Below are 26,659 nucleotides of genomic sequence, written 5' to 3' on the forward strand. Positions count from 1 at the left end.
GCTTCAACAGCTTATGGGTAGTCTCCCAAATAGTTGAGGGGCGTCGTCTGATAACCAAACCCGGAAATGCTTTCAACATATTTGTGAGCAGCAGTTTTCGTCCTCTCATTGCACCACAATGACTGGTAGAGGGAGGCCACGCAAGGCAAATTGCCCTGAGAAAAAGAGTACAACTAGACCTCAAGAAATTAAACAGGTATCTCTGCCCGGTTATGGAAGGAAGGACCTTTCAGAAGGGAAGCATAATGATACGACAAAGGAACAAGAACTAAAAGAAAGCCAAAAAAAGCCAAGAACTAAAAATATGACAACAGTACAGAAAGTACCTGGGACACCTAACAGCCACCGAAAGGCTCGTGTAGAGGGCACAGGAGCCAAAATCAAGGAAAAATCAACACCACAGTCTTCAGAGGAAACAAAGATACAACCAAAAGATACGACAAAGAATTCTCCCAAGTCTGCAAGAACGAAAGAATGTAGTGGAAGAAAAAAATCACCAGAACAATTTCCAGGGGATGTGCAGCCACAGAGACCTAAGGACACCACAAAGGCTTATTTAAAGACCACAAAAGCAAAAACATGCAGTGACAATCCAAAATCACCAGAAGAATTCGGTCAGGAAACAACAAGGACAAAGTCACAGAAACATCTTGCAACAGAGATACAGCCAGAGATGCAAAAGGACACCAGAAAAGCTTCCTTCAAGAGCACCAAAGGAAAAACATTCACAGAGGATTCAGTAAATATACAGCCAGAGACAACCGAATACATGACAACTACTTGTATAATGCAAGACAGATGTGAAGACAATACTGCAGTAGATACTATCCTTTCTGCAACTCTGGAAAAACTGAAGATTAAGAGGAATGACAGGGCAATTGCAGCAAAAGTAATCAACGAAATTAAAAAATATATTTTCAAGCATTTAAAAGACAATACTGTGAGCTTTAAAGATGTAGAAGAACCACTATGTACCGGAAGTTACTATGAAAATGTCAAGGTAAGTCAATTAAAGAAAGGCTTAGAGACTTACAGACTACAATAAGACCAAATTCTGAACAATAATATCATTCTCTGATTTGTGTGTATTACACCATGTTGTATTTGTGTATACAGATTTCTAATCCTGATGAATTTGATGTGATGGTGCCCATTCTTGTTGAGCGAGTGAACATTGAACCATTTGGAGACGATGGTGCCTTTTATAGTGTCGCATTAAAACGTGGCCACAGCCCACTGCAGAAATTTCAGGAGACCGGCACTTTATCTGCCAGCAACATGCTTAAGGAGTTCAGAGAAGAAGTCAAGAAATGTGTCAAGCCATTTAAAGGTGATTATCAAAATGAAGGCAACTGTTGGGAAATAGAAAGTGTTAAAATTCACACTCCAATCTGACCCTGTGCTCAAACTAGCAACAGCAGCATCCTAAAGTCCTTCTCAAGACTGTGTTGTCTCTCCATTGCCTCAATTTTGCATTTATTCATATGTAAAGTAGGCCCTGAAGCGGTAAAGAAAAATCGTCAGGCTAAATTAAAGAAAATGTATAATACTGTGTGGTGACATGTTTGTTTTTCAGAATGGACCGTGACAACAAAGAAAAAAGGCTGCCCTGCAGTGACCCTGACCACAGAAGTACAATCAGTAACCATTTCCCTGGATGTTGTTCTCTGTCTTATGGTTAAATCAAGTTGGCCAGCTTTCACTAATGAAGGTCTTAAAATAGAGGCCTGGTTGGGAACTAAAGTAAAGCAAGAATACAAGCGAAAGCCATATTATCTTGTACCAAAATATGAAGGCAGGGGTACAGTGGAAAATGATGGAGTCTTTGCAAAGGGTAAGTCTAACTTTTATAAAATGGAAACCACACTTACGTTTTAAGGTTTTCACATGAACTGTTTTATGAATGAAGACTAGAAAAACAGGAAGGTACAAGTTCCCCTTCCCACTGAGTATTTCGTCTTCTACAACAACAGATGTTTGGCGGGTTTCATTCTCTCATATTGAGAAAGCCATTCTGAAGAATCATGGATCAGAAAAGACCTGCTGTGAACAAGATGGCAAAAGCTGCTGCAGGTTAGATTTTGATTGACTCTTTCCTGATGTGATAATATAAAAGTCCAAAAACTAAAAATAATAAGAACTTCTCAGACCTGATTTCAATATAATTCCTGTTCTTCAATCATCTTTTGATGTTGCTGTCGACTCAAATGTCTTACTATAAAGCAAAAGCACGTGAATTCATTGTTGTTCCAATATTTTCAAATTGAACTGTACAAAACCCATTTCCAGAAAGGTTTGGACTTTATAGATCCCTAATTAATCCCGGAGTGCAAATAACAGTGTTGCAGTATTAATTGCAAAAACCACCAAACACACAAACACCCAGAACAGTAGAATAATAATATTACAGTGGACAAGCTGCTCAGCAAGGTGCAGGACTGTCTATACACAATGTACCTTAGACCTTCTCCCACAGTGGAGATTTTTCAAAAATTGGTTCTAGTCCTCCTAAAGACCTACAGCCATCTCCTTGGCCACATTTCAGAACAAGCTCATGTCATAGGTGTCCACCAGGCCTCTGTACTCTGCCTACCACCACTGTTGACAGTGAGGACTATCAGTAATCCAGCAGGTTGTGGAGGAACTTCCCAGTAGGAAAAGAAACTAAACAAAGTGCTTCAAAACTTTTCAAGCCCTGCAATCAATCTGAAGTGATCTTATTTCTCTGAAAGTTAGAAATAAACATTCTGATCATTTGTCTTCATAAACAGGAAAGACTGTCTGAAGCTCCTAAAACATCTCCTTAGTCTGCTCAAGGAAAAAAATGACTTTGACAAGTTCTGCTCCTACCATGCCAAGACCACCCTGTTACATGCCTGCTGCTCTAGAACTAAAGACAGTGACTGGAGGGCTGCAAGTCTGAGCCAATGTTTCCTGCTGCTGTTGGAGGACTTCGTAGTCTACCTGGAAAAGGGTGAACTCAACAATTTCTTCATCCCGAGTCAGAACCTGCTCTCTGGTGCTAACCCAAAAAGGTGCCAGATTCTGGCTCGCTGTATTAGGGAGGAACGTGACAAAGGCTTTCCTATTTTCAACTGACAACTTCGTAAGAACTAGAAGGTTGTGTTTACCGAATGTATCGTATTATCTTCATCTTACATACTAACTGCACGTTTTTGCCATTTTTATTGTTAAATTGTTTGATGTTAAATACTACAAAAACAAAACTTGGTGATTAATACTGAACCTAGAGAAAGTTAAATATGAAGGCAGTCTCTTACTCTTTATCAACAACTCTAACAACTCTTTTATATAATGATAAAGGACAATTATAAAATACAGCTATGAATTAACTACCTTATTTCACAACTTCTGCTTCATTACATACCTCACAAATTCCAGATGCACAATGTTTCATGAAGCCTTTTTTCTTTTACTGTGTCGCTTTCTAGTATGCAAATATGACATTTACAGCTCATGGAAACTGATTTGTAAGCTGTATTATTGGATTGTATACTATCTTTGTGTAATGCTGGTTCTAACCTTTTCCCAGTTAATCAAGTAGCCAAGGCTACTGTAACTATCTTGGTGAAATATTTCTAGAAATTGCATCCTACCTGAGGTAATGGCGTTCCATACAGACCAGAAAACTCGATCAAGCAGACAACCTAATCAACCTGCAATGTAAAATATAAAAAGAAATCAGTGATGACTGAAATTTACAGCCGTGTCCCTGCTTTGATTTCCTTCTTATTTTCCCCTCTTGTAAAAAGCCTTACATGATGAGCAGTCCACGCTTAGAGAAGAAAAAGAATTGGCTATATTTGCTTTTACCAAATTTTAATTATAATAAAATAACATGTGCCTTGTATTTAATATTTCTCCACCATATCTCCATGATTATTAATTATATTATTGTTAACTTTGGAAATAATGTAAAGGACATTAAACCATTACTGTACCATATAAATTCAAAATGCCAAGCCAATAAAACAAACACTGAGTGTCTTGTCTCTTTAAAGGGAGAATTTATTTAACAGACTGCCCGCCCAAAATTACATAAAATATGTAGTGATACATGACACTGCCATGACTGATGACTAACAAAAAATAAACTATTAACTGTGCATTTTAAATCTACCTTTAAATCATATTAACCTTTAAATTATATTAATTCAGACAAAAAAAAATAAACAGTAAAAAAATCAAAGTTAGTAAATTAAATTACAAAATTACAACACAGGAGGGTTTCAGATCTTGCTGCATCCTGATGAGGGAAAAACTAAATTTTTTATTTAACTGGAATGACAGACAAACACATTTTAACATTGTATTTATGCCTGAAACATTGTCCTATTGACTTCAATTATAATTGGTGTAGGAAACCTTTTGTGTGGTCTGGTAGAAAGATGCATCAGAATCCCCAGTTCTGGCCTTGATCCCTGCCTCCTCTCCCTCTACCATCTCTCCTCCCTACTCCCCCTCCTCCTCGTCCCTGTCCTCCCCATGGACTGCACGTTTCCTTCTCCCTCTTTTGCTTCTCATATCTCTCTGCCATAAGCACAAGTTCTTCTGGGACCTCCTGCAACAGGATTTTGCAAACATTACATGTACTTTACTGTAGTTTTGTTCTGAAAACATTTTCCAACATGATAACTTCAAATAACATGCATGATTTCTACTTACTTACCATTCACTCTATTTATCTAACCTTTGATTTTGCAAAATTAAACTGAACCACTAAACATTCTTTGCCAAATTAGTGACCTAGTATGATGAGCATTTTCCTTTAAAATAAAAACTAGATAATCTTACATACAGTGTGTCATCAAATAAGCCAATTGGTGTTCTCTATGAATGTAAAACCAAGTAATGTCTCACACACACAAAAAGTATGTGCTAACCTGTCCTCCTCGCTCCAGGATGGGAATTAGTTCAGGGGCCATCCTCCAGTTTTCCCTTGTTACCAGGGTAATAGCAGCACCTGAACGTCTGAATCATAAACAAGGCACACCATCACAAACTAACCCCAAAACACCCAAAAGTCACCCAAGATTAATCTAGTGATCTGTAAGCTAACACACATGCAGAACCTTACCCTGCTCGGCCAGTGCGTCCCACACGATGGACATATTCTTCTATGTTACGTGGGAAGTCATAGTTAAAGACATGCGTTATATCAAGGACATCTAACCCTCGAGATGCAAGATCAGTGGCAACCAGGATACGAACTCGACCTAGAATTTCATAAAACACTATAAACAACCACCTACACACCAAAACAATAATTTCATCTGTTGGAGGCAGAAGGAGGACCCTATTTTTGAAGTCACATTTTGCTTGTTACACACTCTCTTTAAAATCCTTGAGGGCTTCTTCACGGTCACACTGCTCACGGTCACCATGAAGACTTTGCACAGCTAAACCCTGCAGACACATATCGCTGGACAGGTCGTCAGCCCTGAGATGGAATGCAGATAGAAACACAAATATACAATAAACTGTTAGTGTAAGTGTAAGTACTGCCAATGTCAATCTGTGTCTAGCTCTGATATTTACCAGAAACTGTGGGTTTAGCTGAATACCACAATTTACTCTTGTCTACAAGTCATATGTTAGTGACCAACCACCCACTCACACGAGCTTTTTGCCAACAAAGATTATGACTTTATCCTCAGGCTGCATGTTTCTGATGAAGTCAAAAACGTAGGACTTCTTCTCTTCTTCTTGGACAATCAGCACTGTTTGCTGCACAGTGTTAACTGCCTAAGACAGGAGAGCAAAGAAAAAGAATAGATAAGAGCTCCAAACATCTCAATTTTACTTTATTTTTCATCTATATAAAAGAATCTAGCAAGAATAAGTAATAATATGTAAAGTAATGAGGTGTTTTTGCAGAGACACTGGAGTTTGTTCTCAACTGACATACTACAGTTTTCAGGAGGAACAACATAGGATAACATGCATATGCGTATCAAAGTCTATTTAACTACCCACTCGACACAAAAAAAAAAAATAAATGACTGTATTGATTACCACTTACTGCTAAGTCCAGGGTGCCCACATAAACCATCATAGGATTTTTTAGGTAGGATTTAGCCAATCGTCTCACACCAGTGGGCCAGGTAGCACTGAAACATGACAGTTTACAATGGAAATAAAAAAACTCCAAATTCTATACTGTAGGTACATTTAAAGTAAAATTTCCACATAATTTCTGTAAAAAACAAACAAAATTAATGCAGGGGGTTAACAACTGACAATGATTCATTTACGTTAACAAAAGGTTACATTATTTATCATGAAATATTTTCCTTTGTGAAAATGTAGATCATTTATACATTGTTGTGATGGACAACATCCAACTTCCAAACATATTTTCTGTGTCTGCATATGCGGCCCTACAGTCTAGGTACTTGTGTCCTAAATAATACTAATTCCATAGCGATGCAAAGTGTTGTGACTTATACCTGGTCATGACGGTCTGTCGGTCTGGGCGGATATCCAGGAGAATCTTCATAATCTGGGGTTCAAAGCCCATATCAAGCATACGGTCAGCTTCATCCAGCACCTTTTCCCGATCATTAGGGTTATTAAAAATACATTAGCCTTTATTAAAAAAAAAATCAGTGATTTCACACTTAAAAAAACAAAAAACAAACACTAAACACCAAGCTTTGGTGATGGGCCTGAAAATGTAAAAGGTTTCATTCCTGCTCACAGAAAAACAAACATGCACAGACAGCTGACCAAGTAAGTGATAGAGTGAAGACTGATGAGCTCATTCATCTGCAGATCATTTAGTCGGCCTGGTGTCGCAATCACGATGTCCACACCACCCTTCACCATGTTGATCTGGCCTCTCCTATCCCCTCCGCCATAGATACAGATACTGAGAGAAGGACAAAAAGGACAATATTCACATTGCCTCTAGATCACAATTTAATATCAGTTCTAGGTTCTTTAAATCGCTTGTGGTAATATACAACTTCTGGACCTTTTGTAGCCTTTATAGCGGTACTTGTTGCACTCAGTTTCAATCTGCAAGGCCAGTTCTCTGGTGGGAGTCAGGACCAACATGCCTGGACCATCCCGCTCAGATCTAGGCCTTTGAACAGGAAAAGACAAGAGTTTGACAGACAAATAGAAGAAATGACAAAGCAGTATTAAATATAAAATCAATTATTCAATGTAAAATTGCAATGAAACATTAGGCATCAGAAATCAGAAAGGAAACAAAAGATCAGGTTGCAAAGAAAGAAATTTGTCCTGTACTGACACAGGTTGCCCATCCATGTGGATGAACCCTGGCAGCAGGTAGGCCAGGGTTTTCCCTGTTCCAGTCTGAGCAATGGCTATCAGGTCCTCCCCACTCAGCAACACTGGCCATGCCTGGGACTGGTGAATAAACACATGCATTTATACAAAGATTCAAGCAACTGGTGTCAGGCAGAATAGCCAAGTATTCTTCTATATCAAACTGTCACAAACAATCTACAGATAGCGTTTAAAATAAGATGTGCACCAATTTATGTGGCATTACTACGCTAAAGAAGATAAATGTTCCCAAAAACACTATATCAAGAGTAGTTATTTATAAAAACAAAAACAAAATCACTTAAATTATGACTACCCATTTTCTTCAGTCTATCAGGGAGTCATTAGCTTTCAGCACAAGCCTCTTGTAACTTTAAGAGTTAATAACAAATTTCTTATAAAATATTAAACTAAAAAGTCATTTTGAAATTTTATATAGTTATATTGATGACATTTTATATGTTTTCTAGTGTTGTGTAAAAACTTATAACTCTTGTCCACACATTTAATTGCATTAAGTTGGAGTCAGGGCATGTTTAACCTAACCAAATTTAGATAGATAAATAAGATGTGAAATGGCCTGATAAAACATGACTGAACTGGTTGGTCCAGATACCAATCTAACAGTGCAACACCAGCAGGTATTATTAGTCACACAGGGTGTAAAGAGTATGTAAAGGGTGCAGCACTACACATTTTCATTGTGATATTCAAGGCTGGCATGCATTAGTTTTGAGCCCAGGATGGTGACATAATTAATTTGTTTAAGACTTTTGTGAAATGAAAGTGATCCAGCATAAAAGATGATTCAGTTTCATTTCTCCTTCTAGAAAAAGGAAAAAGAAAGTTTTTCACTGAAATTAGTATAAAGACAAATGTATTCAGTGTAAGAGGCCAGGGTAAATAACAACATGTTCTTACTGCAATTACAATATGTAATATGCTAATTTAAGGTGACTCATGCAATTTATATTTATATATTATACACACGTTTGAATACTTTGAATGTCTTCAACTTCCGTAGTGTAGGTTCAGAATGTATTGTTGTAACATACTGTTTTAATAACCTGTAACTGATCTGTTGATTCTGTACATTTCCACCATATGTTTAGTATCTGAGAACTTTAGGGGAAGAAAGGTAATGGCACAGTTCCTCACCTTTTTCCTTAAGGTCAATACTTGACAGAAAAACCCACTAGTGTCTGAAAATACCGATTTCCTAAACCAGGGGTCGGCAACCTGGCAACCCTTTCATCCTTATACTGCGGCTCGTGTGGCTTGGGAAAATAAATTATAAGTATTTAATCGAAGTGTATTTTATTTGTGTTAGTTCTTCTTCTTCTTTAAAAATTGTAGTTCTAGCTATTCTCCACCATAAACCATTTTGAAAACAAACAGTAGGTCCCAGTGTTTTCTTTTCCGTGGAAACTCTGTCCTAAACAGATATTTACTAGCACTGGGTGACTGAATGAATAAATATGGTTGGGCTTCCCAAAAGATCAAGTTAACGCTTTAAAATAAAGTTCACCTTGAACTGCTATATTACACTGCATACATTGCAGACAACGATAAATAGTCTTAATTGTAATCTGTTTATTATTAGACATAAGTTGCAGTTGCACTCACTGAGAAAGGCAGAATAGTTTTGTTTCCAGCTGAAATAAAATGTCCCACACACCCAGCATTGAAGTTGCAAAAATATTCTTTTCACTTCTGCTTTTTGGGAGAATACAACCATACATTTAAAAATAAGAATAGCTCGATATTTCCCATAAAGATCGTCATTAAATTGGGCGTTTCCACATATGGATCACTGTAAATCAAGGTGATTACTCATGGCAACACTACGCTATTCGTCTTATTATTAGTCATTACAAACAGGATGGGATACTACACATACATCTGTCCTTGCAGGAAGATTTAAATTTGAGTTTGGAAAAGCAATAGTTTGAAACATGAAGTAACACAAATAGTAGTGACATTTAATTATTTATACCCATATATAGCCCGGAGGACAGTAAAAAGAGTCATTCATAACATGCATCTCTCTGGAAGACAAGAAAATAAATTTACGCAGTACTTGTAATATAGTATAATAAGGCAGTTCATTAGCATGTTCTTCAAGAGCATGCAATATTCACAAGTTGCCTTTTATACATTCAGAAAACAGTACTACTATTGGTTGTATATGTACTTGTAGTATTTATACCACTGCAGATTTCTGTAAAAATATTAAAGATATATGATAAATTACAAACTAAATTTGTGCCATTTTCATACCTGGATAGGAGTGGGTTTGACAAAACCAACTCGATTGATATTTTCCATAATCTCTGGATAAAGCTCGAAGGCCTCCAAAAAAGTGCGACAGGGATTTGGGATAGGCCGTTTCTGTCCTTCCTCCTTCAGGTCATCCACAAAAATATTGTTGTTCTCCCTCCTGTGGAAACAAACAAGAACATGGTGAATCTGGTTTAAAGGGTAGAGTGGTTGATTTCAAATCACAATACTGTGCTAGCTAAGACAAATAAACATAACTTATGTTTCAGAAACAATATTTGGCACAAACTATTCTGTGTTACATCACCACATTTTTTATTCTTTGTGCATTGGACAAACAAATGTGACATTGATTCAGAGAGCTAACAGAGTCAGCCAACAGATCAGCACAACTCAGGACTCTTCATGCAACACAAACACTTCCAGAAAAAGCACTGGTTGTAGATATTTTAGGACAAAATGGAGATTTTGCATGGCTGACAATGAAACCTACAAGCCATGGTTGGCCACCTGCTAAATCATGGCTAATAACAGTTGGATGTGGTGTTTGACACAGCCTCTACTATATGGCTCAATAATTATTTTCAAAATAATACTGGCATCCACCATATAATTGTTATGTGAATGTGCACTCAAGATTATTCTCATGGCAAATTTACCGCCATTCCCTGACTTCCTCCGCTGTGAGTTTGGATACACTCTCTGCCTCAGTGTAAAACTTCTTTGTCATGGGTGGAAGGTCTGAAGAAAGTAAAAATGAAGGAGTAAATAAAATTCTTGTTTCATACGACAAGGATATAGTAGGCAAACATAGTAAAGGTCATCTAGGACAGCAGTTAGTGTTTTGTATTTACCCCACTGTTTTTAAAATAAAACTATTAAGAATATAAGTGGGTGCCCGCCACTTCTACTACATTCGTATCCAGGTCACCAATTCCTAAACTGTCATAGTCTGATTTCAGATTGCAACACACAAAACACTAATATTCACATTAGTGTCCAAATACTGCAGTGTACGTCTATTAGTGACAATATGCAGGCTTACCCTTCCATTTGAGTTCTTCATATTTGGCCTTGTTCTCACGAATCATGTTCCAATCTATGGATATACGAGCCGGGGCAACATTCGAAGCCTGCAATTCTGCCTTAGACCAGACAGACTCTTTCTTATCTCTATCACCTCCTCCTCCAAAGTCTCTTCTCCTGGCAGGGTCTGAGAAATAAATCAGTATGCTGCACTCATTTGAATTTATAATGCAGTAAAGTAGTGCAATCATGTGGCAGAAAGTAACAAATGTATGTTAATTCTGGTTTGTACATTGTTTTTTGCAAACACCCACTACGCAAAGTGTACAGACAATCAGTGACAATCAGTCAAGTGTCACTTGAAGAGTAACCATGGATAAGACTTTAGTGATACTAGAGCTATCTCTCTATATCATAAGTGAATTTGTCATTTAGTCAAAGCTCCTATATGTGTGACACTGTTAATACAATTTGGCTATTCTTCTCTTAGGACACTAACCTAAAAATGGTAATGATATGATTCCTTCAAAGATTTAAAAGGAGGATCTGACAATTATCTGCCTTTAGACAGCTGCAAGGGGCCCCTTTAAAAATCAACATTATCTAGAATAATGACTCAGTACCGTTGTGAAATCGAGAGCTGCCATCTGCCACCAGGTCTTCAATCATCTCCTTGGCTTTCTGCTGGGCAACAGATGATCCAAAGATGACCACCTCACCTTCATAATCTCCCTTATTTATCTAAAAAAAATAAATAAAATAAAAAACATACCACAGGACAAAAAAACTAACTTCCACTACATCCAAGCCATATATTCTGTTGAGGGTTGTAGGGGTGGTGTGGAGCCAATCCTAGCTGTCACTTGGCAAGAGAAAAAGTACACCCTAGACAGTGTATCACAGGGCTGCCGCAGAGACAGACAACCATTAACACTCACAATCACACCTACGGGGCAATTTAAAGTCACCAATCAACCTCACTGCATGTCTGCATGGATTGTAGGGGAAAAAACAGTAATCAAGAAAACCCACTCAGGAGACACACACACAAAAAAATAAAAAACACTTTACTCAGGACTAACACATTTTTAGTAAATGAAACAATTAACACTTGTCTAAAGAGAATTTACCCACACTGCTATATTTGTGAAACACAGTTTTAGTTTTAGTAAGTGATGGATTAAGTAGTTTGACAGGAACTTGCCTTGATTCTTGCACCAGTGCTCTCTTCAAGTTCACGAATTTTGGCTCCTCCACGACCTTAACATTAAATTAAATTAAATTATAATTTACGTTATTTAGATGCTTTCCCAAATCTAACATAAAAAGGTGTACACACAGAAAAACAGCTTAAGAAGTTCGGCTGCATGTTCATTTAACGAGAGGTCATAAAACTAGCTAAAACCGTTAGCTAACACATGTTAGCTTACCGTTAGCATAGCTTGCTAACATTAGCTAACACAAACGGAACTAAGAAATACTGAAAAGTGTGCCTTTGAATCGAAAATACTGCTCTAAAAACCTACCTATCACCCTCCCAACAAAAGCGTTTTCCACAAAGATGGTCACAGGCGGGTTAGAGTCCAACTTTTCATCGTTAAAACTCCGTCGCCCTGGGGCTCCATGGTCTGTGCTCCGGGTCAACTGGCGGCCTCCACCGCTCCAACCGCTAGTATCAGCCTTCACCCGTCTTGAGGCACCAAACTTGTTTCCGTTTTTCACACCAAAAAATACATGTTGTCGGTCATCGCATGGTAATTTCCACTGAGCCGGAGCTGACTTTGTCGCAGGCTTCTGGAAAGCGACACCGTCCTCGTCGTACTCATCTTCCCAGTCGGACATTTTCGAGCTCCCTCGTCACCTGGAGGCTAGCTAACGGCAATTAACGTTACCTGTCAAGCTGTCAATCAAGACAATGTCGCCTTCACTTCCTCTACGTGAAGTCAAACTTCCGACTGTGCGATTTGGGATTAATTTAAACCACATGTTGATGAATATAATATTTACAGGTGTGGACTATAATTCATTTAAAAGTTGATATCCTAAATATAGCAAGACGCTGACAAAAAACTTCATTTATTTGCTGTGTTACCTTTTATATTCCTTAGCCACCACTTTGAACTTATAAAATCCTTACTTCCTAAAAGGCAGCATGACCTTGTGTGGCCATGCTTTTACTTTGAAAATTGTGAAATATTGATTGCACATAAAAGACACAAATTCAAAACAGTTGTATTAATTCATACTTTATTAATGAATAATAAAATTATTTTTGCATTTCTCATCCAGAGAACACGATGTGAACTTTAATAAATTAATTTAAAAGAAATAATAATGTTAACATTATCAAGCTTTAAGGCCAGTTGTGTAATAAATTACTTTTCAAGCAGTAGAGAAATGGTATTATTAGCCATCACAGCTGTATAAGGTCTGTGGCTAAAGCTACATGACCTAAGTGAACTGAGTGCCAAACACAAACTGATCACTGACCTTAACTAGACAGTATGTTCAGCTGTAGGCAAACTAGACTTACAGTCCTGTGAACTAAAAAGTAAAAACATTTTCATATGCAAGAAAGGCACCCTTAAGCAATGTACACATTGCTAAAAACAAGCATGTTTAATGAGGGGAATAATCCATCCAATGCACAAACTGGTCAGGGCCTTTCTTTGTTTTTTAGTATTGATTTGATCTTGGTCCAAATCACATGCAGGTTTGGTTGGCCTCATTCTTACTTATTCAAACCTAATAATTACAACAAATGTATTCCAATGTTAAGCACTGAACTAACATCACATTTTCAGGTTCCTTAAACTCACAAAAAACAAAAATGTGCTTTCATAATGACAATGTATTTCATTATACCAGAGCAACTCCTGCATGTGCTGGAGAATTTTTCAAAATGAATCTATAAGTATTTGTTAGAAGATAATACTTGTTATTTTCTACAACATAATGTTAATTTGCAAAGCAATGCATTCAAGACAAAGGGAATACTGAAAAAATAATGGGGAATAAAGGGTGTCATTTATACATTAAAATCATTTCTTAAAATTACAGTGACAGCTTACAAATTAAGACGTGCACAAACAAATCAAAATGGCTAACAAGCATTAAGATGGCTGACATAGTTCTGTGCAGAATTCACATTCAAGAGCAGTCAACCCATGTACAAGCGGGCTAGCAATACAAACAATGCTCCTGTCAAATGTACTGTTAGAACAGTGTCATTTAAGACACTTGCAAAATGCCATTTTCATAAGTCTACCAATGAAAACACAACTTCTCAATATGAATATGGAGTGAAAGCATCAAAATCTAAATGTGCCCACATTCATTTTAAAGTTATTATAAAATCCCTAAATGGGCATTGTGATTATAATTGATGTGAGGAAAAGTGCATGCACATTCAAAATTCTGGATAATTATACATGACAAATTTAAGTCTCCGAGGTGATTCATGTTGACCTAGTTTGTCCCCTGCCAAATTTTCCTTGAGCATATTGCTCTGAATGAGATTATCAACTGAACGCTGAAATTGACCAAACTGCATTGCAGATTTGACATGATCTTTTTCATGGTCTCTCTTATTATACTTTGCTAATATGTCACATTTTAAAAAAACTAAGCCACATAATTGATACATAGATAAGGCAACTTGCATACTGGATCAACAGTGCATGTTTAAATTCACTGTGTGCATTGCACTTTTACCTTAAAACACCAAACTACATCTAGTGTTCTGGTCTGGGATTACTGATGTATATGGTGCAACCAGCACCCAGTAAAAGATTGGGATTGTCCAAAACAAAACAAACGAAAAAAAAGACATGATCTTAAAATGTATGTATTTTTACAAAGTTTAATAGTAAACGAGTTATCAATATAACTGGTGGTAAAGGTTTTTAACTACTATAAAATAGGTTCAAGTTAGAATACAATAGAATTCAAATAGGCAGACTTTGTTCGTACCTCTTTGTTAGGTTTGAAGAAAACAATACTTTTACATGCAGAAGAGCAGATCAAGGCCAAGCAAGTGTGTGACTGCTCTTGACTGTAGGCTGTGGCTTAGACATGAAGCATCTCGTGCTTGGCTGACAAATCCTTTGATTTGATAAGCCTGCTGCAATTTAGATTTCAGACCATTAATAACAAACTCACCGGGCTACCATCCAAACTACATGGAATATGAGTCAAAACTTGTCTTCAGTGATTGCTGATAGGCCATTTTCCCAATCTGCTGGCTGCATCCAATTTTACTGACAACTTGCAGACAGATAAAAAAAAGCAACCATATCAACACTATTACACATTGCTGTTGCTGCAGGTAATGAATAGAATAATCGTAATACATGTTTTTTTTATAATTCAGCTATCCCCACATCTCAGGCCTCATCAGTTCTTCTCCTTTCATTCACCTGTTTCTGGGAAAGATCCATGCAGTGATATGTGTGCAAGTAAAAGGTGACATTTTATATTGGTTGAGATAGACGATGAGTAAGTAGAGTGACTCTCCTCTTCTTCAAAGAAAGTCTCAATACAAGCACTTATATGAAAAAATAGTCAGTCTCAGCTCTTTGACAGTTGGCTCATTTCAGAGTACTTCATGGTTATATATAGGATTGTGTTTTGTGTATGTACCTGTGTGAAATGATTTGACCGCACATTAACAAAGAGGTGGTCGGCACAAACTGTAAACTGTGGCATGGCACGTTTAAGGTTAAGCTACACCTCTGACTTTTGTAATTAGCAACCATTTTCAGCTATGAGAGCTTTATGCAGTATTTACTTATCAGGTTTCAATGCTGTTAACATTCTGTCCTGTATCCTCAATTCTAATAAGACTCATTTCAAATATATGTTGTTAAATACGAGAAACTTCCTAGAGATGTCCCAGGCCAATCCTAAGTATTAGGTCTGTGTAGGTCTATTTTTTAAGACTGGTATTGGCCAACATGAATCTGATCACATGTTAATCCTCCTTGGTTTATACTCTACTGACTGTTAGGTTTTTCTATACCTCTCTCCTCTCATCTGGAGCGCACCTTCCTTCCCTCTTCTTTGTGTTGAGGGGTGATGGGAGAGGTGAGTGGTTCACAGGCACAATCCTCAGTAACCATACGTGCAACTAAATCTGCCAGTAATGGAGACAGTACAAGCAGTTTACCACATGTTGAACAGGCAGAACATACAGTAATTGGTCAGTTGGATCAGTCAACTCGCCAAAACCCTTCAAAAGGTGTCTGCGTATACCAGATATTAAAGGGCTTAGATTGGGACTAGAGCCAAAAATGCTTGACCAGGTTGTTCCTGAAAATGAACTTATCCCTATAGATAAAAAGCAAGTTGCTCTCAAAGAAAGGTTTAATTATATTTGTAAACTGTTTGTGTATTTTGTCTTACATGAATATGACCACCTACAGGCACATTTTGGCACAAACATGTGGACCTAATCATGTTCAACAAAATAAAAATAAAAGAACACTGTTTGTCCATATACAAAGCATTTAAATTGTACAATCTGCAACTCAGTCCATGTAATATCCTGTAAAAATATTTTAAAGGTGGCTGCCCCAGCAGTGGTGTGTATATACAGTATGTGAATAAGTGTGCCACTGTATGCATGGTTATGCCAGCTGTATATGTGGGGACTGACTGAGAAACTCTGAGTTTCCCTCCCCAGTCTGTAAAAGGTCTGAAGGGCTGCTATCAGGTCCCTGGGACAGGAAGTTGAAATGTTCTTCAGCTGGCTCAAGCTTACACTCACTAATGAAGAGTTCTGTTCCATCCCATTTGCTAAGGTCACCATGGACATTGCCATGTTCGCTACCGTTGCTGCTGCTGCTGTTGTTGAGCATGGAGGAGAGGCTAGGGGCACGGTTGGTCAAAGGCTGGCTGAGATTGTGCACAGAGTGGGATTTCCCAAGACTGCCTTCCCAGTTTGAAGGTTTCCCATCTGGGAGCAGCAGCAGGGGGTTGACCTCAAGGCTCATGTGCCTCCTCCAGACCTCCTCTGATTTCAAGTCTGTCTTTTTCCGCAGCCTCACCCCTTCCTGGACAGATCCTGTCTCATTGTCCCCTTCCTGGTCAGCATCCACACTGGATCCCACAATAACAGAGGGGCCCAATGTCCCCTCATCTGGTGCCACTCCATCAGCCAAATCACCTGGGACAGCCTCAGTGGGGCATCGGAGGTGGGAAGGGTGTACCATGGGGGGCAGCTGGAGAGTGAAACCCCCAGTTGAGGAAGGTGGGGGTGGCAAATCAGGAAAGTGTGCTCTTTTGGAGGTGCCATTGGGGGTGACCAAGGTTGGGTAGGGGCTATCAGGGGGTAGAAGGGGTGATGGGGATAGAGAGGCTGTAGATGGAGGGTAGGATGGAGGTGCTGAATCTGGTGGGCCGTCATCATCTGCAGGTGCAAGGATGAGCCGCAGACCTCTCGGGTTGGCATTAAGGGATCGGCGTATGCCTGCGTTGTTATCCCCTCCGCCTCGAACTGGGTCACCCCCCTGTGGAGAAGGGAGATCTCTGCCAATGAAGCAGGTCTGGTAGTCTGAGTTGTGCTGCTGATGGTTGTCCAGTTCGAACAGAGGCAGGGATGACAGGGTGAGCGCTGAGGAGCCTTTCTGTAGGACCTGACGGTAAACGTCCAGTAAAGAATCCAACTTTGACTCAATGGAAGTAACCTGGGAACAAGCAAGAGAGAGAAACTTAAAGGGCTGTTAAGCAGTTTATGACTGATGTTTTTCTACACTCACCTGCCTCTCCACCTTACACACACGTCCTAGCATGCTCATGCCCTCCAGGGAGTCTCCATCTGGGTGTAGTTTGTCCCTTATCTTCTTATCCACAGGTATCTGGCCTTTTCCTAGGATCTGATCCACCCTGATAGTCACACATACACAGACGCGCACACACGCGCACACACACACACACACACACACACACACACACACACACACACACACACACACACACACAAAGAGGTATTAATATATTAGAATATGATGACTTTGTAAAATAGTTGGCACGTGAACCTCATTTCATCCCAAGACAGGCAACAAACCTAAAGCAATAGTAGGATGTTAAGATTAGGAGTTAATGAGACACACATGGCTCGACTGTATCTGTGCTGCTAAAAACCCTGTATCTCCATAAAATGTCAGTGTTTTCAGGCGTTCGGTAAAAACATTTCCATATTGTATTTCACACAGTATCGAGTTAAAAGTCTACAAACTGAATGTGCAACTGTATAATGAACATGAAATACTAAAGAAACAAAAACAAACATAAGGAACATTTTCACAACTCCTCAGTGGAATACAGTACAAGTGATTTATGAACACTGCATCTTAAAATTTTGCTTATATAGTTTGTTGGATGAATCATATTTAGATGAATATCATTAAACCAAAGGTTATGAAAAGGTTCACAGCCCCCTCCAGGAAGGAAATAAGGTTTTTATGTAACAATGTTGGTAAGATGATTACTCAGTATTTACTTAATTAATTTCTTTTATTTCCATTCAGCAAGTTAGAAAAAAGGATAAAGATCCTGCACATGTATTCATTTTTATATTCATTCACTGCTGCATTGAAATTACCTGTGAATCTGTAGCCAGGCTTTTCAATGGTAGAGTTTTGATCAAGCGGGGTTGATTATTACTCTAAAATAGTATCTAATTAGTAAAGTTAGTAGGCCACAGCATGCAAAGATACCACAGATAAGACGATTTGTATGTTTTCTTTTCTGCAAACTACATTAATTCACTTCCTAGAAGCCACTTGCACACACAGGGTAGCAACACTCACACACCATCAAGTTCCCTCCCTCCTCACATACAGGGGAAAGGTTTGTGTTCAGAAACTACAGATGAGGCCTAATGTTGTAATGTTGTTGGAATTGTTCACATGTTTACATGCCTACACACATTACAATACATGTACACTGATTGCAAATGTCTGTACATGTCAGACAGGGTTAATTAAAACTGTACCGACTGGATGGAGTAAAACTGATTCAAGATTTAGACAAGTAGAGTAACTTGTAATGCACTATATGGTTTTATGTTTAAAGCATCTAGTACTCATTGCATATTATAGTTCAAACTCCAACCATCTGGTACTGTAAGAATGTTAATACAAATGGAGACTATTTGCATCCCTGTCTGTTTGCATGTGACATCTCACAGTCAGTCAGACATTTCTGGGGACTGAGAAGTAATGATCACCAAAGGGTCAGCTAATGGGTTTCTACTGCTGGTAGAGGTCAAATTAAGTGAAATAAAAGTAACCCTGAGCCAGGGAGCTTCTTCTTGTTGTTGCTGTAATAATAGTGCAGGGCAGGAGAGGACATGTTCCTGGATCGGCTACTCAGGCTGTGACCAGAGCCTGCTGCACTGGCCAGTCTGAGGACAGGAGAAAGACCGGGTCAGATACATCTCTCTCTTTCACACATACAGACTGAAATTTGAATGTGCACAAATGAATAAATAATTTGTTCACTGGTAACAAACAACAGGAGGATTTATATACACACAGAGAAGTATGAGGATATAAATGATAATGATATTTGTTTGCTCAATGTGGGATTTCAAAGGCCAATGTATTTGTAAATATAAACTACCAGGAAGCCAGTTATTTAATTTTGTAGTATTATAACCTACAGATTTTATTTGATAACTACATCAAATAAACTATATCTTTATCCATACCTTTAAAAGAGGTTTATATTTTGATGTTTAGATTATTTTACAGAGTGTAAAACCATAAATCAAGGTGGTCTGTGTGTATGTAAAGCCTTTTTGTCAGCCTACACCAAACCAGCACTATGTTACTCCCCAGAAGGAACTACCTACAACTCCAGTACCACACATAATGCAGCTATTCATTCAGCCTTACAAAACACCAGCTGTCAGCCTGTACATGTACCATGACCTAAAAACAAACTTCCTCTTAGAAAAATAATGGTTTGTAAAAGTCCCAGTCCATAAAGGCGTTAGGGTGCCCCCTGCTGAAACATTATTTCCAATTTTGCTTGTAATTAGGGTGAATATGTTTTTTACCATTAAATTAAATGCCATCACCATTGATAAAACTTCTTTATATTAACATGTCGGCACAAATAAAAATATGCCAGTTATAAAAGTTGGAAAAGCTTAATTGGAAGACACAAGTCAGATTATAGCTTTAAAAGAAGACAGATGCAGCTTTAATGGGAACATAGCACTGAGTAGGTCATATTATGTCTACAGATACCTAAGAATTAAACTAGATGAGGTCTTCAAGTGGCTCAAATCAGGATTTGATAGTGTCTGTCAAGATAAATAAGTTCAGAGAGAGCATTGTTCTTATTGGAAAATGTAAAAAGTGAACAGTGGTACCAACACACACAGATACCTTCTACCCATCATGTCTGCATAAAACTTTTCTGCTAAAAAAAAGTTGATAATTGAGTGTTTGAACTTCCCTGAAGACCTCTCAGTAGGATACAAACATATTTTGATGAAATAAACTAAAGCCAGACATGGGTCAAATGGCACTGAAGTGGGAGCTGCTGACAGCTTACCATAATAACTTCTGATTAATTTAGTTATGATTGATTGATTCTTAAACATTATTTGCCTGCAGACAATTTGTTCAAGAGTGTCAAAACACAGTGGACTTTGGCCACTTATTTTTTAAACTGCTTTTGGTGTCTAAAAGGAAATTTGAACAGGTGTCCTTTTCATACAGCTGACAGTATGTGAACACATGCTGTTTGACCCAAGTATGACAGTTTGGTAAGGTTAGTAGGAGAGCAGTTGGTGCAGTGATGACAGGGTAGGTCTAGTAATCTAACCCTGGTGCAGACTGTTTCCTCCAAGCTTGGCTGTAATATAAATGCAGGGAAGGAGAGGAAAAGGTCTTGGCGCGACTGCTGAAATGCCTTGGAGTAGGACCCACTACAGTGTCTAGTCTGGGAAAGAGGGGACACACATGTGCACATATATAGTAGATACACACATTCTTATTATGAAAGACACAGTTGGAAGTAAGCTCAAGCTGAAAGTGTATTTTTCTGATTTAAAAGGGTTGTTTACTAGGTTATATATAACCTCTATACAACTAGCAGGAACTGCAGCAACATCTGGTGCAACATCCACCTGTGCAGGTAATGAACAATGCCCAAATATTTATAAAATTGTAATTTGGATCGAGGAAGATGTGTCCTGACCTGGTCTGAAGGCTCTTGATCCGACAAAGCATGTCCAAGTGTCCGGCAGAGTACTGCTCTATGACATCCTTCACGTCATATGGACGCAACGTCTCCTTAAACTTCTTCTTTGCTACGTGAAACTTCATGATCCTACACAAACACACATACATTCACAAAAACAAATGCACAAGAAATTAGCGGAAAGAGACAAAGATGGACACAGATGTTGGTCAAAGTAGCGTAATAACAAGACTTGATATACTGTATTACATTACATTTAAAAGAAGATGTAATCATTACAAACAACCACTAGATGGTAGCAGCAACTTTGGGAGAACTACAGAACAAACCTTGTTATGTCTCAGTTGAACATTATTCAAATCTCAAATACCTCAGTGAGAATCTAACAGGTCCCAAAGTCCTGGTTTTCTAGTCAAATCCATAAACACCAAAATGAATCTCTTTGTAATCCTCTATCCTTGTCTATTTGGTGAACAGAGCCACTGCTGGCTCAATAATATTGATACAGGATATTGGATCTAAGTTCTTGGTTCGTTTAGATTCCCCGTTGGCTTCTGCCTGTCTCAAGTTGCCTGTTTTTCTCCCTATCGAAATGGAAATAATGGTGACAGATGACCCTCTGTAATAACAGTCCTGACAGGGGAGGGGTTGACCCACCCTCAATCCGACACCCTGGGAAAGCCCAGGGCAGCGGCTGCCCATGGAGGAGGCCTGCTGGGTGGACAGGCTGGCCAGGATTGAGTAGTAGTGGTGCTGTGTTTGCATGTGTGTGTTTGTGTGCATCTGATTCCTATAGAGAACAGAGGGGCTGGTGATGGAGTGTGGTTGATAGGCATCATTTGACAAAAAAATAAAAGTAGCATAAAGGGTTGACTGACTAGATCTTGTTACCAAACTATCATTTAGCAGGGAACAACGCAAAAAAAGCTCTTTGGTTTGTGTCGGGAGTGGATTCCAAAAAGATTCCACTGAACATTGTTACATAACATCTACTCTAATTTTAACAAAAACTACAAAACTACCCACTTGACTCTGGTACTGCACAAACAAATCAAGTGCACCCATGATAGTTATAGTGTATGAAATGATACTTGATAGAATTCAGGTATAAACACAGGATGAGGTAACAAATAAATAGTGAAGATGTGACTGCATGTAATGACAACAAACAGCATTACTGAAAACAACAAGCTTAGTAACAGATGTACAGTTGCAGACTGTTTGCTTATTTATATTTGTGGTCCACATCATCTGTGCAACATCATCTACTTAACAGCAAGTGTTATAAATAAATATGTACTAACTAATGGTTGGATAAATATGATGTAAGACAAGTGGTTTAAACGTAGAACAAAACAAAACAAAACATGCACAGCAGGTTTTACAAGACTGAGATTGGAGTGACTAGCGCACAGGGAACATGTGGTATGACATTAAAGGAGGATTCATAGGCACAAAACTGCAAATCATAATGACATTCCTCTGATTATACAGTGTCAAGACTTTTTAATTGTGAGGAAAATATGCAACTTTACATTTATGATTCAAAGCCCATAATGTTGTGTGCTAGTAAACTGATCCGATGGTCAGAAAGTGTTGCTCTTTAAATTTACAGATACGAGAAAGGTCTAATTTTGAACGTATATAATCAGGAGAGCAACATCAGAATTTTTATCAGATGGTACATTTCTCACCAACATGTACATGTTCAGTGGCAATCCCACTTAATTGAGAGGTGAAAATATTAAGATCTTTAGAATGAAAATATTAAGAGGGTGAGAAGATGCAGTGGAGTGAGAGAAACAGCCGGCGCCAGTTGGATAAACATTTGCTCACAGGGTGCTGGTGCCAGAGTAAGAAAGCAGAGTCTGCTAAAATGCATACACACCCCTACACACCTACACACACAAACTCTGCAGAGCTGCTCAACCCCCCCGCCTCAAAACCCTCAATTTCTGCAGTAGGTCATGCAAAAAGAGAACGATGGTGCAAAAATGCTTTAGAGACACAAATGTGAACGCTATGTGAATTTATGTTTTTTACCATCCTGAATTACATGTAGTGGAGAGAAGCAACACATTTTAATTCAGTCTCAAGAGGCTGATACTGTAGCACTGTGAGAGAATAGATGAGGGGAGATTGTTTTAACCTATGTGTACATAATGATGTGCATTTTAAAAACAGTGTATGGTAATGGTATTTTAATGCTGTGGTTGTATTACTCTGAATCATTAACGTTTCAATCAATAGATTGAGACCTATAGAGAAAGATGGAGGTCCAGTCAGTAGGAACCTTGACCTGACCTCAGTTTCTTTAGAACCAATTGCACAATTGCATACAATCAACAATCAGCCAATCATAAAAGGAGGAGGTAGCTCAGTGACATTTGTCCATTTAATATGGTAACTGTAGAGTTCAGTGAGCTGTTATGACACAAAACACACAGAAATACCTATCACAGCCAATTAGAAGAAGCTGCAGCCGATTACTGACCAATAGCAAACACTTTCAGAAATACGCATGTTAGAATTTGTTCATGGCATTAGACTGTAAATGAATAAATATTCCTGTAGTGTTCCAGCAGAAGGAGCTCACCTGACAGCTCTGATGACAGCCTTGAGGGGAGCTGATAGATCTTCTACTGTAACGTCACAATGGCAGCCTCTCTCATCAAAGGAATCCTCTGCAGTCATGCCCGTGTCCACTAAGAGAGACAAACGATTTGTTCAATCAACAAATACAGCTCCGTGCAAAATCATGTCCACCCTTAAAAGTCATAAAACACTTTGTGCATAGTGGTTCTCATTAAGAGTCTCCAAGAATGTTTCAAACTGATAGTTTTTTGGCTTTTAGAAGGTGAAAATTTATACCCCACTTGGATGGCATCGTTAAGAATGGACAGCATTTTGCCAACTCAGCTATGTAAGGTGAGAGTTGGTGAGAGAGAGAAAAAAGAAGGCGCTGGCAAAAAGCACAAAGAGGATGATAATGCATATAAGAGGTACTAAAATGTATTTAAATAAATGATACAACTATTACTAGTGCTATTAATACAGTCAGCAATTTCAGGGTAGGAAGGAACCAATGCTGTGTGCACACAGACCAGATTAACAAAATGAGAGAATACAAATAAAAAACAATGTGAATTTCTTTCATGAAACAATACATGTTGAACAATCTAGAAGTAGAAATGTAATCATTTCTTTGGAAAATGAAAACCTATATTTTTAACCAGGTTAGTGGTAAAAGTGACATGTTTGAAGATGTCCATTATCTCGACTGAAAAAGGTTTTGTCACCCTGAGCTGTGACGCCTCATCCTGAAATTGAATCAAAATAAGATGATAGTGGTTTAGTTGGTTACTTGTTCATAGAGAAGTGAGAACTGAGGATGTTAAATAGTTATCATTGTTCTAATTTATTCTTCCTTTGCTGATCCAGGTCAGTGAGGTTCAAGAAATGAAATAAAGTTAGCATACTGTGCTGAAGAGGATAATTTAGTCAGATGTTCTGTTGGTTGATTGGTTTCCATTTACAGTACGATGGACACTCATGCACAGTCCCACTCACCATCTGGGACAACAGTGCGCGTCTGGCTCTTCAACCTCAGCGACGGCCTAAACCGCGTCCGATCGTTGAAGCTCCAGCTCTTCTGAACTTTGGCCGGGCTCCCACCCATCAGCCCATCGGCACTGCACACATCGTTGCCAGGGGAACAGCGTTGGCGTTCATTGATGGATGTCTGCCTGCTCTTCATACTCTGACCACGAGGACTTGCCATCCGGACTCGCTCCTTAAAACTCAACTTCTGACTGCAGGGAGGAATGGAGGTGAAGGAGAGAGAGAGAGAGAGAGAGAGAGAGAGAGAGAGAGAGAGAGAGAGAGAGAGAGAGAGAGAGAAACATTCAAAGAAACATAGAAAGAGGTTTAGGAGAGGTGAGACAGCAGGATCAAGAGTGATGGTAGTGATAATCCAGACAGAGGTTGTTAGGGAGATGGAGGGTACATGTGAGGACAATTGGGGAAAGTGAGTCAAGGATGGAATTGAGAGAGAAAGTGTGAGACAGAGGTTGGGGTTGATAGAGAGACAGACATGAAGGGAGAAAAACAGGGATGTTGTCAACATCTATTTCCGCTCAGAGAGTGAGAAGAGTTCAGAGCGCAGACACGGGGCAGCGTTCTGTCATTTCCTTTAGCCCAAACCTCATCCATCCAAGTGACATGCCCAAAACACCAGAACGAAGCCAGACCGCGCACCAGAGCACCAAAACCAAACCTCAACACTGGCACCAGAAGTGCTGCAGAACTTACCCAACCAGCTGGTCCAAGAATCCACTTTGAGATTTTTTTAAATTTAACACATCATTAACACATCGTTTTGAGACCACCTTAAACAAATGAGACCATTAATGAGAGAAACCTCTAATGATGATATATTTAATGTTAGTTTATAGTATTTGGCCAATGATAAAGATCCAAACAGGATTTTTCAATAATGTGGTTTCAGAATCTCTGTTTTGATCTCAATGGTTCACTGTAGTAACAAATTCTATATTTACATTACAGTAAATGGCATTAAATCTATATTTGAACCTCACAATTCACCTCATTTTTACTTATCTAGAGTATCGTTTGATACCGATCAGGGTGGTGGGTGCAGACGGTCCTCAATCACTGAGATTCACTGCAGCGCCACCATCATGTTGCTAAGGCGTAGAGACCAGCATGCAGTGCAGCAGACAACTGAGAGAAATGCAGGATTTCAAGACATTTTCCATGCCACCGTTTTCACGCTTTTCTATTTCTCCCCTGAATTTTTTGGAGTGTAATCACTTTATCAGTCGTTTATTGCTTATTTCATGTTCTTTTTTGTATTCTTTTTAAGTTTTTGCAGTGATTTCTCACACTTTAGGATAGGAACCTCACAGGAACCTCAACTTTGAAGCACATGACAACACATTTTCAACAATTTTCAAGGATAACTGAACATTATTAGTGAGCATTTTCTGTTCTGAATCTGCTGAGTCCAATACACTTTCCATTTATGATGTAACAACCACAAATTCCTCCATAAATATGATAGATGGAATTGAATAAAGCTTTTAACAATAATTTAAGCTATTAGCATTCTTTCTGTCATTTACTAAAAATGAATGAAAAGAGAGGTCCAGTGAGCAGGAATGCAGGGAGCATGCAGTAAAATGATGAAAAGCCCTGTGATGCCTGGACCTGAAAGGCTGATAATGACATGTTGTTGGGGAACAATTTAAGGCAAACTGAGTCCAGCCACATGAATTACTCATTTGATTTCCATTCCAGCTTGCAAAATTAGCACAGGACCAATTTATTTTTACAACCAAAGTTACTAGGAAGGAAACTACTGGTCCCAGGAATCTAATAGTTCTTCATGAAGAATAAGGAAGAAACAAACAAGCAAAGTACTGATGTGGCTGAACAATTTCTAAGGGGCATTTTAGGTGAGCTAAGGGCAAATAGAGGTCAAATATTTAAAATAAAGGGGAATTTAGATCTTGCATTTGTCCGTTGCATTTAACTTATTATGCTGACTTCTTAACAAAGTAGAACTATTCAAAACACTGACTCACATTTTCTGTTACTTAGGATTTAAAGTTTCAGAGAATCAATTTATGACTGTAATAACACAGTCGCAACATGCAATTTGTTGCAGCAAATGTTACTATTAGTTTGGTCATAATAATAATTAGGCAGTAAAATCTAGTGCATTTTCCCTTACTATAAAACTCACTTTTAATTTATTGTTGGTTTTTACAACCACGTCTACTGATTTTGGCAGAAT

At 38.5% G+C, this 26,659-nt stretch overlaps 3 protein-coding genes across 5 annotated transcripts in view; 1 reads left to right on the forward strand and 2 right to left on the reverse strand.

The window, feature by feature from the left end:
- Positions 1-120: 120 nt before the first annotated feature.
- Positions 121-3,722, forward strand: cgas (cyclic GMP-AMP synthase). Its single transcript, XM_026356775.1, has 5 exons — positions 121-1,000; positions 1,117-1,330; positions 1,577-1,834; positions 1,974-2,073; positions 2,772-3,722. The coding sequence occupies exons 1-5, from the start codon at positions 305-307 to the stop codon at positions 3,097-3,099; spliced, it is 1,596 nt and encodes a 531-aa protein (XP_026212560.1). The 5' UTR covers positions 121-304; the 3' UTR covers positions 3,100-3,722.
- A 284-nt stretch (positions 3,723-4,006) lies between these two features.
- On the reverse strand, positions 4,007-12,505 carry ddx43 (DEAD (Asp-Glu-Ala-Asp) box polypeptide 43). Of its 2 annotated transcripts, none has more exons than XM_026356774.1 (16): positions 12,150-12,505; positions 11,828-11,883; positions 11,247-11,364; positions 10,643-10,810; positions 10,257-10,338; positions 9,598-9,757; positions 7,280-7,398; positions 6,998-7,108; positions 6,751-6,892; positions 6,471-6,523; positions 6,044-6,131; positions 5,639-5,766; positions 5,352-5,461; positions 5,099-5,237; positions 4,905-4,992; positions 4,007-4,582 (listed from the first exon to the last, which is right to left on the reverse strand). In XM_026356774.1, the coding sequence occupies exons 1-16, from the start codon at positions 12,463-12,465 to the stop codon at positions 4,415-4,417; spliced, it is 2,046 nt and encodes a 681-aa protein (XP_026212559.1). In that variant the 5' UTR covers positions 12,466-12,505; the 3' UTR covers positions 4,007-4,414. The 2 variants fall into 2 exon arrangements, with proteins under 2 accessions (XP_026212559.1, XP_026212558.1); XM_026356773.1 differs by having other exon boundaries at positions 6,471-6,571.
- Positions 12,506-12,853: 348 nt separating this feature from the next.
- The window catches only part of kcnq5a (potassium voltage-gated channel, KQT-like subfamily, member 5a), a 76,050-nt gene continuing 62,244 nt past the window's right edge, over positions 12,854-26,659 (reverse strand). For both annotated transcript variants that reach the window (XM_026355224.2, XM_026355225.2), the window contains 5 exons: positions 24,412-24,653; positions 23,438-23,546; positions 20,839-20,970; positions 17,382-17,508; positions 12,854-17,309 (listed from right to left, as the gene is read on the reverse strand). In XM_026355224.2, the coding sequence (XP_026211009.1) occupies positions 16,251-17,309; positions 17,382-17,508; positions 20,839-20,970; positions 23,438-23,546; positions 24,412-24,653 (1,669 nt within the window). In that variant the 3' untranslated portion in view covers positions 12,854-16,250. The remainder of the gene's footprint in view (positions 17,310-17,381; positions 17,509-20,838; positions 20,971-23,437; positions 23,547-24,411; positions 24,654-26,659) is intronic.

The sequence above is a fragment of the Anabas testudineus genome, chromosome 15, assembly GCF_900324465.2.
Source record: "Anabas testudineus chromosome 15, fAnaTes1.2, whole genome shotgun sequence".
NCBI lineage: Eukaryota > Metazoa > Chordata > Actinopteri > Anabantiformes > Anabantidae > Anabas > Anabas testudineus.

Bases quoted from the DNA above. Each gene is read 5' to 3' on its own strand.
- cgas (XM_026356775.1), top strand. From the start codon at position 305: ATGACAACAGTACAGAAAGTACCTGGGACACCTAACAGCCACCGAAAG. The intron at 1,001-1,116 runs GTAAGTCAATTA...TTGTGTATACAG, and splicing joins GTTACTATGAAAATGTCAAG to ATTTCTAATCCTGATGAATT. The intron at 2,074-2,771 runs GTTAGATTTTGA...CTTCATAAACAG, and splicing joins GATGGCAAAAGCTGCTGCAG to GAAAGACTGTCTGAAGCTCC.
- ddx43 (XM_026356773.1), bottom strand. From the start codon at position 12,465: ATGTCCGACTGGGAAGATGAGTACGACGAGGACGGTGTCGCTTTCCAG. The intron at 7,399-9,597 runs GTATGAAAATGG...TTTATTCACCAG, and splicing joins TCAAACCCACTCCTATCCAG to TCCCAGGCATGGCCAGTGTT. The intron at 6,893-6,997 runs GTCCAGAAGTTG...TCCTTCTCTCAG, and splicing joins CGCTATAAAGGCTACAAAAG to TATCTGTATCTATGGCGGAG.